The following is a 14,127-nucleotide window of genomic DNA, read 5'->3' on the forward strand; positions in this document are numbered from 1 at the left end:
TATCACATACTGAAGTGACTGAAAAACCTTCAGTCAATTATTTCTTTAAAAATTGAGATACTTCTGGTGGCAGCATACTGCTTATAATTGGTTCCTTTCCCTTCCAGAAGCTTGGCTGTCAGCAAAACTTGTATAACGTTAATTCCATCTAAGAATTTACAAACTTTAAAAAAAAAAATCTTAGGAAGGCCAGCTATTACCCACATTTACTATGTAAATTGAGTCTAAAGAAAACATGAAAATTAAAGCAAAGCAGAATTTAAAAGCACTTTTCAGTCAACACACCCACCCCATTGTCTGTGCAGGATTAATCTCCAAAATATGTGTAATGAAAAGCGATTGTATTCCAAATTGTTTAATTTAGAAGGAAACTGATTTTGACAATAGAAACACAATGGTCAAGGACAGTGTTTAATGAGCCTTAGAAAGTATGCTAAGGCAGCTTTCAAAACCTCAATTCCCCGATGATGGATAACTTTATTGCACACTCTTGACTATTTAAATCTCAAGGGTCAGAGGGTTTGTATATGTTATTGGTAACAAAGACTGGAGCTCTCTCAACTTTCAGTGAGTGAATTTATAAGGCACCGCCTTTATATACAGTCTAAAGTACTGTGGAAGAATGTGTTCTATGTAGTTTGGACTCCAGAAACTCTATCAGAATAAGCTTGAAATTAACATCAGGACTTTACCACACTCAGCCTTCCAATCTCATTTTATTTCTCCCGTATTTTTATATGCACAGCAAGTGGGGTTGTGTCATTATTTGTAATAGGTTAGAAAGTTGAAGAATATACGATATAAAAAGGATAGACCAAAATTTGAGTTAGGGATAATAACGTTTCGTCCTTTTCTTGCATGGATAGCTAGAGTTTAAGGTACACGCTTTCCTGCCTGCCTACTTGCCAGCCTTTCTTCATTTTATGGTACAAAATTTTTAAGGCATAATGTTGGATTTGAAATTAAAACTTTGGCATGATAAATTTTTTTTTTTTTTGCGGTACGCGGGCCTCTCACTGCTGTGGCCTCTCCCGTTGCGGAGCACAGGCTCCGGACGCGCAGGCTCAGCGGCCATGGCTCACGGGCCCAGCCGCTCCGCGGCATGTGGGATCTTCCCGGACCGGGGCGCGAACCCGCGTCCCCTGCATCGGCAGGCGGACTCTCAACCACTGCGTCACCAGGGAAGCCCTGGCATGATAAATATTTTTTATGGTTACTTAATAGCATTCCAACATACAGCTCCACGATATATTCAGTTTTTTCCAGAAAGAATTGTGTGTGAACCTGAGGATTATCAGGGTTACATGACAGGTTCTACACGATGTCTCAACTCAAATTTAGAGTTCTGATTCCCGTTCTTATACTTTAACCATTCTATGGCAAGCTCCTTTATTGAATCGATGAAATATTTCCCAGGTCTCCTCTGGGATGCTTTCCTTCCTAAAGGAACCCAGAGGGATCCACGTAAATAACATGTATTCCGGGGCCCTGCTGTCATTGTCTCCCTAGATGCCCGGAACTTCGGCATTGAACAGTCATACACAGGGTATGTGGTAAAATGCTTTGTGGTAGAACAAAGCGTCATCCTAATGCCATGTAGAATAGGGAAGACTTGAGATTTTCAGTTGTGGGTTGCCTACATACTGTCCTATGCTTCCAGACTGCGGATTGTTTAAAAAGAATCCAGAGGCTACCTCTGGCTGAACTGAAACTTGTAATCCTCAACAATTCAGAGGATAGAAGGTTAATATTAGGGCCGTTCAAACATCTTATTAATACGACTGCTATGCCTAACGATGCAACTTGCTCCAAATGCTAGGATGCAGCGATTGATGAAAGAGGAAGAACAGCAGAGAAACCCTGGTTGCTTCCAGTAAACCAAGTGTTTGTATATCGCATGTGTGTTTATTGAATCTCTGCGGAGTGTTCTTTTTTTTCAGGTGTTGATAACCTGAAAGTTAATACAGTCTGGCCTGAAATAACTTGTAAACCGACATGCATGATGGCATAACGCTGCCGGTGATTATAAGCCCTTCTGTGTGAGGTGTCATCAGGTCCAGTTGCCCCACAGTCCTCTGAACAGTAACATTGGATAAGAACAGAGGATGGTAGGGTGTCTGCTTCACATGTAGTGCGTTTCCTGCTACTGGTAGAGACACAGCCGTGCCGAGTCCTCCCTAAGACCCCAAACCTTCCTCTTTGCGTTTTTAGGGTATAAAGTGCACTGGTTCTGTTCATCTCCTTTTGTGTAAGCAGAGGAAAGCCTACCGTCTTCTCTACTGAATGCTTTGTGAGCTATGTCTCGTGCCCTGTCAACCAGATCCTGACCCTTGCTCCAAGCCGCTCAGATAACTCCCTTGACGTCGTATGGTAAATTGAAATGACATCTTGTTAGACAGTTCTATGGAAGTGGCTCGTGAACTCATTCAATAAAAGGACATCGGTGTGAGAGTCGAGCGTTTGGGGGGGGTAAAAAGGTAACTCCTCGGTCGGCAGGAGATTTCTCACTGACCAACCTTAATTAACTCTGATGTCACATGAAAAGGAGCTGTTCCTGGGTACAGGTCACTCGGAGGGTAGGCTCCTGATGGTAGCCGGTGACAGGCCCGATGATAAATGAACGTGCCCTGTTAAACCATGACCCTCCGAGAAGCCAGTGTCAAGGAAAAAGCTCAGAGAGGTACCCTGAGGACGTGCCCCTCGTAAACGTTGACAGTAGGAATGCCGACGTCAGTAGAGGACTTTTCTCTTGGTAAACATCTTAAACCACACAGATTGTCTTTCTTTTCAATAACCTTTATAGAGTTTAAGGAAAAATGAGTGAAGTCCATCACCCATGTATGGGTGGAACCAAGACCATGGTCACTTCAGGGGCTAATACCATGGTGTCCTCTGTGTGCTGCACTGGAAAGCTGTTGGTGGATTTTGTTGACTGACAAAGTGTGAACTGTAAGCTTTAAAACAAGCAAATTATTCAAGTAAACATAGGTTTAGGGCTGTGCCAACTGTCACTGCTGAAATTAAGCAATTTTTTCACTTGTGTTTTTACACCTGAATTCAAGACATAAATGCTATATAAATGACTTAAATTTTCTCTTAAGGCATGGAGATCAGGTGCTTCCTAGTTTGGATCTGATGATTTGGGGATTACTTGGGATGGCAGAAACTCTGAAGCAAGAAACCATTGAATTCTTTTTTTGTGGGTCCCTTTGATAATAAAAAGATGAGAAAGAAAATAGCAAGTCTCTGGGATTAGCAACTTGCTACAAATTAGGTGTATTCCTGCTGGAAGCAGCTACCTAACCATTCCGTCCTTTGTGGACCTGGGACCAAGAGCACAGTTATCATAACCTAAAATATCCTACATCAGTCCATCTAAACGTCACAATCTTATCTCCACAAGGGATTAGTCAACAGTGAGTCAGAGCTTCTTGCTGTTGCCGAGTACATGTCAGTTTCTGAGTCCAAGCGTGGAAAGAGGTTTCCCTGTGCCTGAGAGAATGTACATGCCCCCTCTCGTTTCTAAACCCACCTTCCACCACTCCTAAAACAAACTTCCCGGGGAGGAAAGCATGTTCCCTGTAGGCAGCAATGTATGTGTGCATGTCTTTACGTAAACATCCTTTCATTTCTCTAGATCCTTCCTTGATTTAAGGCCAGTTCTGGGAGGAAAAGAACATTTAAAAAACTAATGTCGCCTCTCATTGTGGGACTTGCTTGAGTTACGCTGCTGTCATACAGACTCCCATGGCTTTCCCACCTTGGATTTAGTCTGCGGGTAGACGGAACAGGAGGTCTCTGGTCTTTCCCCATCATGCTAGAAGTGAGAGAAAAATGTACGTTATAATACTTCAAGTAGTATAATGTCTTCAGTTGTGTGTTCAGTGTGATAACTGAACACACAACTGAACTGTGTTCAGTTATAAGGGACCCTTCATATTATCTGACAAATACTTTAATAGAGGCACGACACAGAAGTTAAGACCAAGAGTTAACTTCTTATTAAGTATTAGAGCCCCGTAGGCATTAGCATCTCAAACAAAAGTTTTGGAAGTTTCTGGAAATTTGTTTCATTTGCATTCTTAACCTTTTTCCCACCCTTGCCACCAACCAAAAAGATTCCATGAGGTTTAGTCTATGAGACTTAAGCTTTTAATAAGCTACATCTTGAGGAAAGAAAAGTCTTCTTTTATTATGAATTATGTTTAATTAACCTCACACAACCTTGGTAAAGACTCGAGGTCTTAACATCAAATTTTAGAAACATGATACTTGGGGATCTATATTTAGATAAAGAGGTCATTTATCATGTAGGATTATGTACTATTGAAAACGTGGTATGTAAAATCAAAGACAGATGCCTCTCATTTGAAAGAGACCTAATATACAAAGCTTTGCATTGAAACCAAATCCATTAGAAATCAATAATTTTAATATTAAAGGAAATACCATAGGTTTCTTCCAAGAGCTCTAGCAACATAATTTGTGACGTGACTCAATTTGTTACAATTCCGATTTAAATAGGTAAAATTCAAAAGATGCAATTGGAAGTGATTTTCAATTAACATTAAATTTAAAAGATTGCAATTTGGGGGAACAGTGAGTTTTTTGCCATATGTTTGTAAATCTTCTAACACATGAATAATGATGTTATTGAACACGAAGTAAAAATTCTCTAACATCAGCCTTCTGAAGCTTTAAGCTGGAGAAACAACTACAAGTATAAAAATCTAACACTGATGAGGTTGTATGTAGCAACAGAATTCAAAATAGCTCAATATGCAACTTAACTCTGATTATTTTAGTCATAAGTTTTGTTTTCAAAACAGCTTTATTGAGATAAAATTCACATACCACGAAACTCACCATTTTAAATTGTATAAGTCAGTGATTTTTAGTCTATGCACAAGAGTTGTGCAACCGTCATCACTATCTAATATTAGAACATTCTCACCCCCAGAAGAAGCTCCTGTTGTTACTCACTTCTGTTCCTTTCTCCCCCAAGCCCCTGCCAACCACTACTCTTATTTTCTCTCGTGTAGATTTGCCTATCCTGGACATGTCATATAAATGGAATCATACAACATGTGGCCTTTTGTGACGGGCTTCTTTTTGGTTTTTAAACAAGACAATATTATTTTCTCACGGTTCTGGAAGCTGGAAGTCTAAGCTCAAGGTGTCATCGGTTGGGGTTTCTCCTGAGGCCTCTCTCCATGGTTTGTAGACAGCTGTCTTCTCTCTGTGTTCCTACATGGCCTTACCTCTGTGTGCAGTAGCACAGTGTTTTCCAGGGTCATCTGTGCTGTAGCATATATCCGTACTTCATTTCTTTTTATTGCCAAATAATATTCCATTGTATGGATCGACTCCATTTGTTTATCCACCCGTCGTTTGGGTGGTTTCTACTGTTTGGCTATCACAGATAACGCCGCTACAGACGTTTGTATACAAGTTTTTATTTGGACATATGTTTTCGGTTCTCTTGGGTAGATACCTAGGAGTGGAATTGCTGAGCCATCTGTTTAACTCTATGTTTAACTCTCTGAAGAACTGCAATCTGTTTTCCAAAGCAGTTGGACCATTTTACAGTACTACCAGCAATACGTGAGGGCTCCTGTTTCTTCACATCCTCATCAGCACTTGTTCTTGTCTTTTTTATTGAAGCTATCCTAGCGGGTGTGAAGTTGGTGTCTCACTGTGGTTTTGATTTGCATTTTCCTGATGGCTAATGATGTCCAGCATCTTTTCATGTGCTTCCTGGCCATTTATATTTCTTCTTTGGGAAAATGTCTATTCGGATACTTTGTCAATTTTTTAAATGGGTTATTTGTTCTTCCAGTAGTTGTAAGTATTTTAAAATGTGATTTCTAACTTGTACATTGTTATGAATCACTGTGGATTTCAGAATCACTGACTTTTTAGGCCAGAAGGAATTGTAAAAATCTAAGTCCAGCCTCCTCTGTTGGCGGATGAAGAATCTGAGGCTTAAGGAGACTTGCCAAGGGCCACAGCAGAGCTAGTTAGTAGCAGAGCTGGGGAGATTCATGATTCCCCGTCAAAAATGGAATAACATAGCTGTTTCACGATTCCTGTTTGAATAAGGCCCCTTTCTTCCAGAGAACAGCCCTTTGATTTCAATATAGTAGGGGTGAGGGGGTGTCATCTAGAAGGAAGAGGGGCTGATGACCTTGTCTTGAAGTTACATTTAACATGTCAGAACACTATTATTATTCAGATCAATAAAAAAGGCAGTTTTCTAAAGATAACTTTTAGTCAAATTTTATATAAGAGCCTGCTCTCAATCTTAAAAGTGATGGGCCAGGCTGTCTGGTTCATAATGACCTGTGGTGGGTGTTCTCTCTCTTAGTGTCCATCATGGTAGCTTTGAAGAGGTTTGAAGAAAGAACCTCAATCATTTGGGCTTTGATTTGGTTGCAAAATAAAGCCTTTTTTATTTACTTGGAATTTTACTCACGCTTCCCATTGAGGTCCCAGAAGGCATTCCATTTTGCCCAATGAAGTACGGGTGGGAAATGTAGAGCAGCATCTTAGAACAGTCTATGCATGGGCTTCCTCCCAGAGGTTCATCGTGTGGGGAAAGAAGGGGTGTTTGTTTAAGAGCCATAAAGCTCTGTTCGCTTTCTACCTACCCAATAATACAGAACAAACAACGAGGGAAAATATTCAGACAAGCACAGTACAGAGTGTCAGTGTTCAGTCAGTAAGTTCACGTACACATATTGGCTTTTTAATGCTATTAGCCCACTGTGCTTGACCTTAAGTTTTTCCTAATAAAGAAGCATGTGATAAAGCCCGTTTTCATAGTCTACTTAGTTTGTTTTTGTTTTTGATTCTACGTGGAAGTGAGATGATACCGTATTTGTCTTTCTCTGACTTATTTCACTTAGCAAAATGTCGTCAAGGTCCATCCATGTTGACGCAAGTGGCAAGATTTCATTCTTTTTTTATGGCTGAATAGTATCCCATTGTGTATATATACCACATCTTTATTTATCCATCGATGGACACTTAGTCTTGACTACTGTAAATAATGCTGCAGTGAACATGTGAATGCATATCTTTTCGAGTAAGTGTTTTCGTTTCCTTCAGATAAATACCTAGAAGTGGAATTGCTGGATCATGTGATAGTTCTATTTGAGAAATATCCATTCTGTTTTCTGTAGTGGCTGCACCAATTTACATTCCCACCAACAGTACACAGGGGTTCCTTTTTTCCCACACCCTCCCCAGTTCTTGTTAATTTCTTGTCTTTTTGATAATAGTCATTCTATGTGTGAGGTGATATCTCATTGTGGTTTCGATTTGCATTTCCCTGATGTTTAATGATGTTGAGTATCTTTACATGTACCTGTTGACAGTCTGTCTTTGGGGAAAATGTCTGTTCAGATCCTCTGCCCATTTTTAAAATTGGATGGTTTGGTTTTGTCCTGTTGAGTTGTATGTGGGTTTTTTAAATATATATTTTGAACATCAACCCCTTATCAGACATACGATTTGCAAATATTTTCTCCCGTTCAGTAGACTGCCTTTTCATGTTGATTGCATTGAGTTTTTTATTTGGTTTTATTTAAATATCAACCGCTTATCAGACATACGATTTGCAAATATTTTCTCCTATTCAGTAGACTGCCTTTTCATGTTGATTGCATTGAGTTTTTTGTTTGGTTTTATTTAAATAGTAATTTTCCTCGTATAAGGAGATCTCTTTGACCCTCGTTGTTCTGTGGTAGTTGACTTTGATGAAAACAATAGTTCATGGACCAGCTAGTTTCCTGAGGCGACAATGATTCTTTTAAACGAGACTTCTAGGCTCTACCATGGCAAACAGTGGAAAGTTCTGATCCACATCCGAGCTTCACAATGGGGGATCATTGTTAGGTTGTAGCACTCCACCCTTCGAGATGAAGTATCCTGTGGATTTATTTCTAAGTGGACAATGTGACTCTGAGCTACTCATGAGTCGAGCAGACAGAGTTGCTCATGGTGGGAAGAAGATATCAGATCTTGGATGTATGCATATTCACGTCCTTATACACATCACCACCAAGACGGAGAAAGGGTCTGACACGCAGGAGACACTCAACGTGTTAAATATTCATGACGCAAGTGGGTGTATTGGCATTAAACTGCTTCAAAGAAGTATTTCAAGGCCTAATGACATTTCAGAGCAGTTGAGGAATAAATATCTCACTTTCCTTTTTCTTTATGAGTTTTCCTGTTAAACTGTAGTCTTGGTACTTCCGTTCATCTTTATGAGATTCTAGTTTCCTATTAACTGAAGGATGTGATGTCCCAAAGTGTCCAGTTACTTCGAAATGCTGTTTCCTGATACCTCTCCTTTCCTTTCTTTCAATCGACTACTTTTATCTAGCTTCTTTGTTCCAAGGGCAAAATTCATGATGTCAGCGGAGACAAATTCTATAGCAAAATATTTTTCTCAATATTTATCCCCCTTAGCTTTCCAATAATCCTATTTTTCTCTCAGTGTCTTATTTAACCACTCAGTTAGGTGGTTTTCTTTTGGTTGGAAGCTGGAGTGGGGACCGCAGAGAGGGATGTGCGGTTGGCATATTTTTTGAGGGATATTCTCTACATGACACATCTCCCTCTGCTGGAATCTGGGTGGTTCTTTCAAGGTTTAAGATCCTCTCTGACAAGGGTCAGGAGTCCTGGTGTTCTAGGGCACGGATAGAGAAAGATTCACACAATTTGGAAACCAAAATAGCAACAAAAAGGGGGGAAAAAAGTAGGAATCACCTCATACCAGGGAAGGAAGGCATCTTCCCCTTGGCCTCTCCTGGATGGGAAAACTCATTATGTGCACACACACCACAGAGATACCTGCAAGTATTGCCAGAATTTTCCACAGGAAGCTTGGGGTGGACCTTTTCCAACCCACGAACAATTGCTCAGTTAAATCCCTGGAGTTCCATGCCACAAAGAAGGGCAGAAACTGTTCTGGCCTGGACATTTTTTAGGGCAGGCGTTATTAACTGCTGGCTGTGGCTTTTGAAAGACGTAGTGTCCTCCTGGATCACTGATTCTGAGCTACCCTGTTACTTCAGAAAACTCGTAAACATGAGGAAAGTACAAAATTCTTCTTTAGGTACCTGAATGGGTCGACTTGTTCTGTGAGGTTATTTGATAGAACAAGGGGAGCTCGATAAAACGGTCATTCGAATTTAAGTTTAGTTAATATTGAGCCATTTGCTCCAATCATAATTTGATACCAGGGCCTATTGTATATAAAAGTGACTTTCAAAATATTAATATCATCAGCAACACCAGCAAAGCGGATAATGTTCATCTAACATCTTTGCAGTTACATACCCAGCAAAACGTTCTTTGATGCGAGTGGGGGAGGGGAGTGATGCTGCTAGGTGTCGGTGACAGGGGCATCTGTCTGCCACCCAGACAACAGAGCACCAAGTCCCCATGCTGTGCCTGTGGACTTTCTGGCTCACACGTGAGGTTGCCAGGGAGCAGCACATCCAGTAATGCCGAGGCAGGAAGTGGAGAGATGAAGCTTCCAGGGCAGATCTTTCACTGACTCTAGTTTTCTTTGCGATATTAGGACCTGAGAGAAATACTAGGGAGCATTGCTAGACTACCCCGTGGAGTCTGACACATGCAGGTCTGTGGTCTAAGATCCCAATCTTCTGCTTTGGATTCCACTTTGGAAACGTTTTTTTTTTTTTTTTTTTTTTGCGGTATGCGGGCCTCTCACTGTTGTGGCCTCTCCCGTTGCGGAGCACAGGCTCCGGACACGCAGGCTCAGCGGCCATGGCTCACGGGCCCAGCTGCTCCGCGGCGTGTGGGATCTTCCCGGACCGGGGCGTGAACCCGTGTCCCCTGCATCGGCAGGCGGACTCTCAACCACTGCGCCACCAGGGAAGCCCTGGAAACGTATTTTTTATGTAGAAGATATTCCCTAGGATCGGCTCTGCATACATAACTTCCCTCCTTCCAAGAATATCTTTTCTCCCTCCTGCTGACCCTTACCCCTGCTAATCCCGAGCCCCATCTCCTGCTTTTACCAGGAGGAGGGGGAGAGCAGGGGACGAGGGGAGGGCTCCTGATCAGAGACCTTGTCTGCTAAGTCGAGAGCTTCAGCAGAGACTCAACCTCTGTGGCACCAATGGCTCAAAGAATCGTGGGTCTGGGGATGTCAGAAATGGACAGAGAACCAAAGTCACGCAGTCCAGTCTGCCGTCTTACAGATAAGAGAACTGAGATCTGGAGAAGGTGACCTGGCCAGGGTCTCATAGCTGGTCCCCGGGATGGATACTGTGTTGTATGGAGATATTGTGTCGTGAGGAGATACTGTGTCATGAGGAGATATTGTGGCATAGGGAGATGTGTTGATTTGAGCACACTTTTGCATAGCTGATCTCATTGCCTCACAACCATCCCCGTGAAATATACTTTGCAAATGTCACGTAGGAGCAGACAGTTCCCTCTTTTCTCTTCCATTATAGAAGGAAGTTGATTATGTAAGACAAACCAAGTAGCTTCTAAAACTGATTTTGATTCTATAATTAGTTTTCCAAATGAGGAAACCAGTTCAGAAAGAGAAATGACTCGCCTAGAATATCATGGCTCAACTAATGACTGAACTATGTCTAGAGTCCAGGAAAAGTTCCATGCCTTGTATTCAGGAAAAAGATAGGACGGGCCTGTGTAACCAGATGACCCATGTTGGTAGTTCAGTATTAGAAATATATTTTGGATGACATTGACGTTTAATCCTGAGAGTTTTTAAGAAGTCACTATATATTTTAATATGGTTGCACTTTGAATCATGATTGAATTTATTAATGTTCTAAATTAATGGGCTTTTGAATATTATGTAGATCGTCTGGCATAGTAGGATATACAATATTCATGAGCAGGAAGTCTTGGAATAGAAAAAAATGTGTGAATTAAAATAAATTTGTATCAGATATACCATTTTGCCTATGCAAGTAAGTTAAAGATGAAAAGTTACCTTTTATGGAAAGATACACCTTTTAAAAAAAAGACTAGAGGGCAATTTGCAAATAACACATTTCAAAAACTTTTTTTCCAGGATGTAGTTCAGGTTCAAAATTAAAAGGTCCTGAGCTGAGTTTAAAAGGCACCCAGCACGTGATGCAAGCAGGCCAGACGCTGTATCTCAAATGCAGGTGAGTGACCGTGTTGGTTTGGGGACAATCTGATTGCTCTTCCTTAGGCAGAACCACTCCCTAGGAGAGTAGAAAGGTGGCCCCCCCCAGAGTAGACAGGTAAACGTCAGTGGTCTTCCGTCATCTGCCAAGTGCAAACCTCACGCATCCAGCTTCCCCTGGAGGGTGATTCCTTCATCCATGGGATGGGAGGGAATTACTCACTCACAGGGAATCAGGAGAAGGGATGCCCCGAACATTTTGAGTTGTTTAAAAGCTTTTCTAAATGTGTTACTTTTCTGTAAAGAAAGTGACTGTACTTAAGAAAAGACATCAGGCTAGAAATGACAGCTTCAGAACTGGCCCCAGCCGTGACTGACTGTGTTTTGTTTTCTTATCTGTGACTGCAGAGGGGAAGGGGCCCATTCCTGGTCTTTGCCTGCAACAGTGAATAAGGAAAGCCAAAGCCGGAGGCTGAGCATAACGAAATCTGCCTGTGGAAGGAGTGGCAAGCAGTTCTGCAGTACTTTGACTTTGAACGCGGCTCAGGCAAACCACACTGGCTTCTACAGCTGCAAATATCTCTCTACACCTGCTTCCAAGAAAAAGAAAGCAGAATCTACAATCTACATATTTATTAATGGTAAGACTTCCATTTTCTACATTCTCTTTGCTGTAACTTTGCAGTGGGTCATAAATCCACCTGATCCATTGGAAAGGGAGCTTTCCTAGTGACTGTGAAAGAAGTGGGCCAGGAAAGAGAGCCTACCCTAGCTGTTGAAACTTGTGGAGTGCGTCTTAATGTATTTCCTGAGTGTCAGTTTCAACCAGAATTTTCAAGGACCAGTCAGTCAATTGCATGCTCCCTTAAGGGAGAGACTCTTGTCTATTTTGTTCACCACTGTATCCATGGCACCTAGAATACTGTCTGGCATATCGTGGGATGAATAAATGAATGGCAAGCGTTTAGTTCTATTTCCTAATTATTGAGAAGCCCAAAATACAATACAGATTTTTGTCCTTTAACACAACTGCATTCTCTGATAGGTTGGAATTGTAAAATACGGTTCTATACTAAATTCGTAAGTGTAATGTTGGCAATGTCACTCGAAGGTTACAAAATTAATTCCAGTTAATGATACTGTATTATTTCATGTTCACAAAGCGAGTATTAGAAAGATATGAGAGCACCACCTGCCATTGCATAGTGAAAAGGGCGAAAGACAAAAAATGAATCATGTTCTGGTTATAATTTTTATAGTATAATTTTTTAGTTTTTTCCTTCTTTAGAGAATGAAGCAATGAAATAATATTCAGAGGGAAGAAATATAAAATCCTTAAAGAAACATAAAGTGGCAGTAGCAATGGATCCCTGGAAGGAATAATAAGGAAGATGACTTGTCACTTTGTTCTTCCTTGTTTTGTTCCAGCCAGTTTCCAAAACTTGCACAAGACTCTAGCCTTAGAGCTAGAGCTCTAACACATGGAGCAAAATTAGTAGGCACCTCAGGCACAAACTCAAGTTAAAAAAACAAAACAACCAACCATCAGCGTCAATGGCCTAAACACACATCCTGGGTCTTCCTCCCGGCGAGTTAGAGAACTGGGTCTTTGCATTGAAGGCAGCACCATAGACTTACATTTTGGTGGGAATCTTTTTTGGAGTGTTTTACCTGAGCCTAATATGTAATTTTCCAGATTCAGGGTTAGTCTTAGAGACAGTAGAACAGTAGTGTGATATTGGCAGTAACATATTAGCTTGCATCAGCCTGCTTTGACTGAGTCACTTTTCTATCCTGCTCCGCCAAACCCCTGTTTGTACATCTTGCACTTTTCCGGGGGGAGGGGGTGAGGTGGGCAGAGAACTGGAGGAGGCGACAACTTGCTAGCTGATCGCCATCATAGGAACGCAACCAGCCCACTTAAAAATAAGAGGAGGAAGGAGGCCAGGGATCTTGGCTTGGAGAAGGCAGAGCTGCCTTCTCCAAGAGGGAAGAGAGGGCGGGGTCGGGGGGGGAGCAGGATTAAAGGGAGAGACACAGACACGACGTGTGCCAGTGGTGATGGAAAAAGGCATGTGCTCAGACATCTGTTCTCTTTTTCTAGCTCCCCATAGTAGGTTATGTTCTGGTGCTTGTGGAGGAAAGAAAATGCTTTTATTCCTGTCTCTCTAGGGGAAATGGGGGGAAATTTCATTTACACTAAAATTCTTATAAAACTTTCTCCTGTGGGTTAATTGGTCTGACCTTCCGAATCAAACACTTAAATGAGTAAAAGACCATTTCTCTTTTTTTCCCTAAGAAATGATATTCGGTTATTTTCATCTTTCACTCCTACATTACTCAGTAGGCCTCATGGGTTATGCAGCCAGTAGGTAGGTGTGCAGAACCTGTCAGCTTCAAGCCCCTTTGAAAACAGAAGAGAAACTTAGCTATTTAGAATTATCTCCACTTCCACTATACAATAGAGCAGATCTGGCAAGTAAGGATCACTCTGGGTGTCAAATCAATAGTCATTCTAAGCCCTGTGAGGGCAAGGTCCACGTCTGCCTTAATTACTTTTATCTGCAAAGTGCCTCCCGGGTACAGCGCCTGGCTCATAGCAAGAATTCGGTAATATTTGTCAAATGAATACATGAAGCGATTAACAGGGCTGTGTGGAATACTCTGTTGAAATTGACAGTGAGGATGAATTTCAGGCCAAGTAGGAAAGAGAGGCATCACTCATTCTCGCTGTCTGGTATGAGGCTGGGGGGAGTGAGTACTGGCCGTGGTGTCATGTATCACGTCTGCTCTCTGGTAGTAGCCCACAAACATTAGCATAAAGGTACAAGTCCTAGTATCTCAAAACTCCTGCACAACTTGGTTGGGTAGAAGGAAATTCTCTGTTTCAAAGACTGCTCTTGGAGAGGGAAGGATATCAAAATGTGCTGATTGTGTTTCATAGGGCATTGTTATTGGAA

The 14,127-nt window shown here is 41.5% G+C and overlaps 1 protein-coding gene across 3 annotated transcripts in view; it reads left to right on the top strand.

Annotated features, from left to right (window-relative positions):
- FLT1 (fms related receptor tyrosine kinase 1) overlaps nucleotides 1-14,127 on the top strand; it is a 172,824-nt gene that overhangs the window by 15,931 nt on the left and 142,766 nt on the right. For all 3 annotated transcript variants that reach the window (XM_067713588.1, XM_067713590.1, XM_067713589.1), the window contains exons 2-3: nucleotides 11,090-11,186; nucleotides 11,576-11,808. In XM_067713588.1, the coding sequence (XP_067569689.1) occupies nucleotides 11,090-11,186; nucleotides 11,576-11,808 (330 nt within the window). The remainder of the gene's footprint in view (nucleotides 1-11,089; nucleotides 11,187-11,575; nucleotides 11,809-14,127) is intronic.

This window comes from Pseudorca crassidens, chromosome 18, assembly GCF_039906515.1.
Source record: "Pseudorca crassidens isolate mPseCra1 chromosome 18, mPseCra1.hap1, whole genome shotgun sequence".
In the NCBI taxonomy this organism is placed as follows: Eukaryota; Metazoa; Chordata; class Mammalia; order Artiodactyla; family Delphinidae; genus Pseudorca; species Pseudorca crassidens.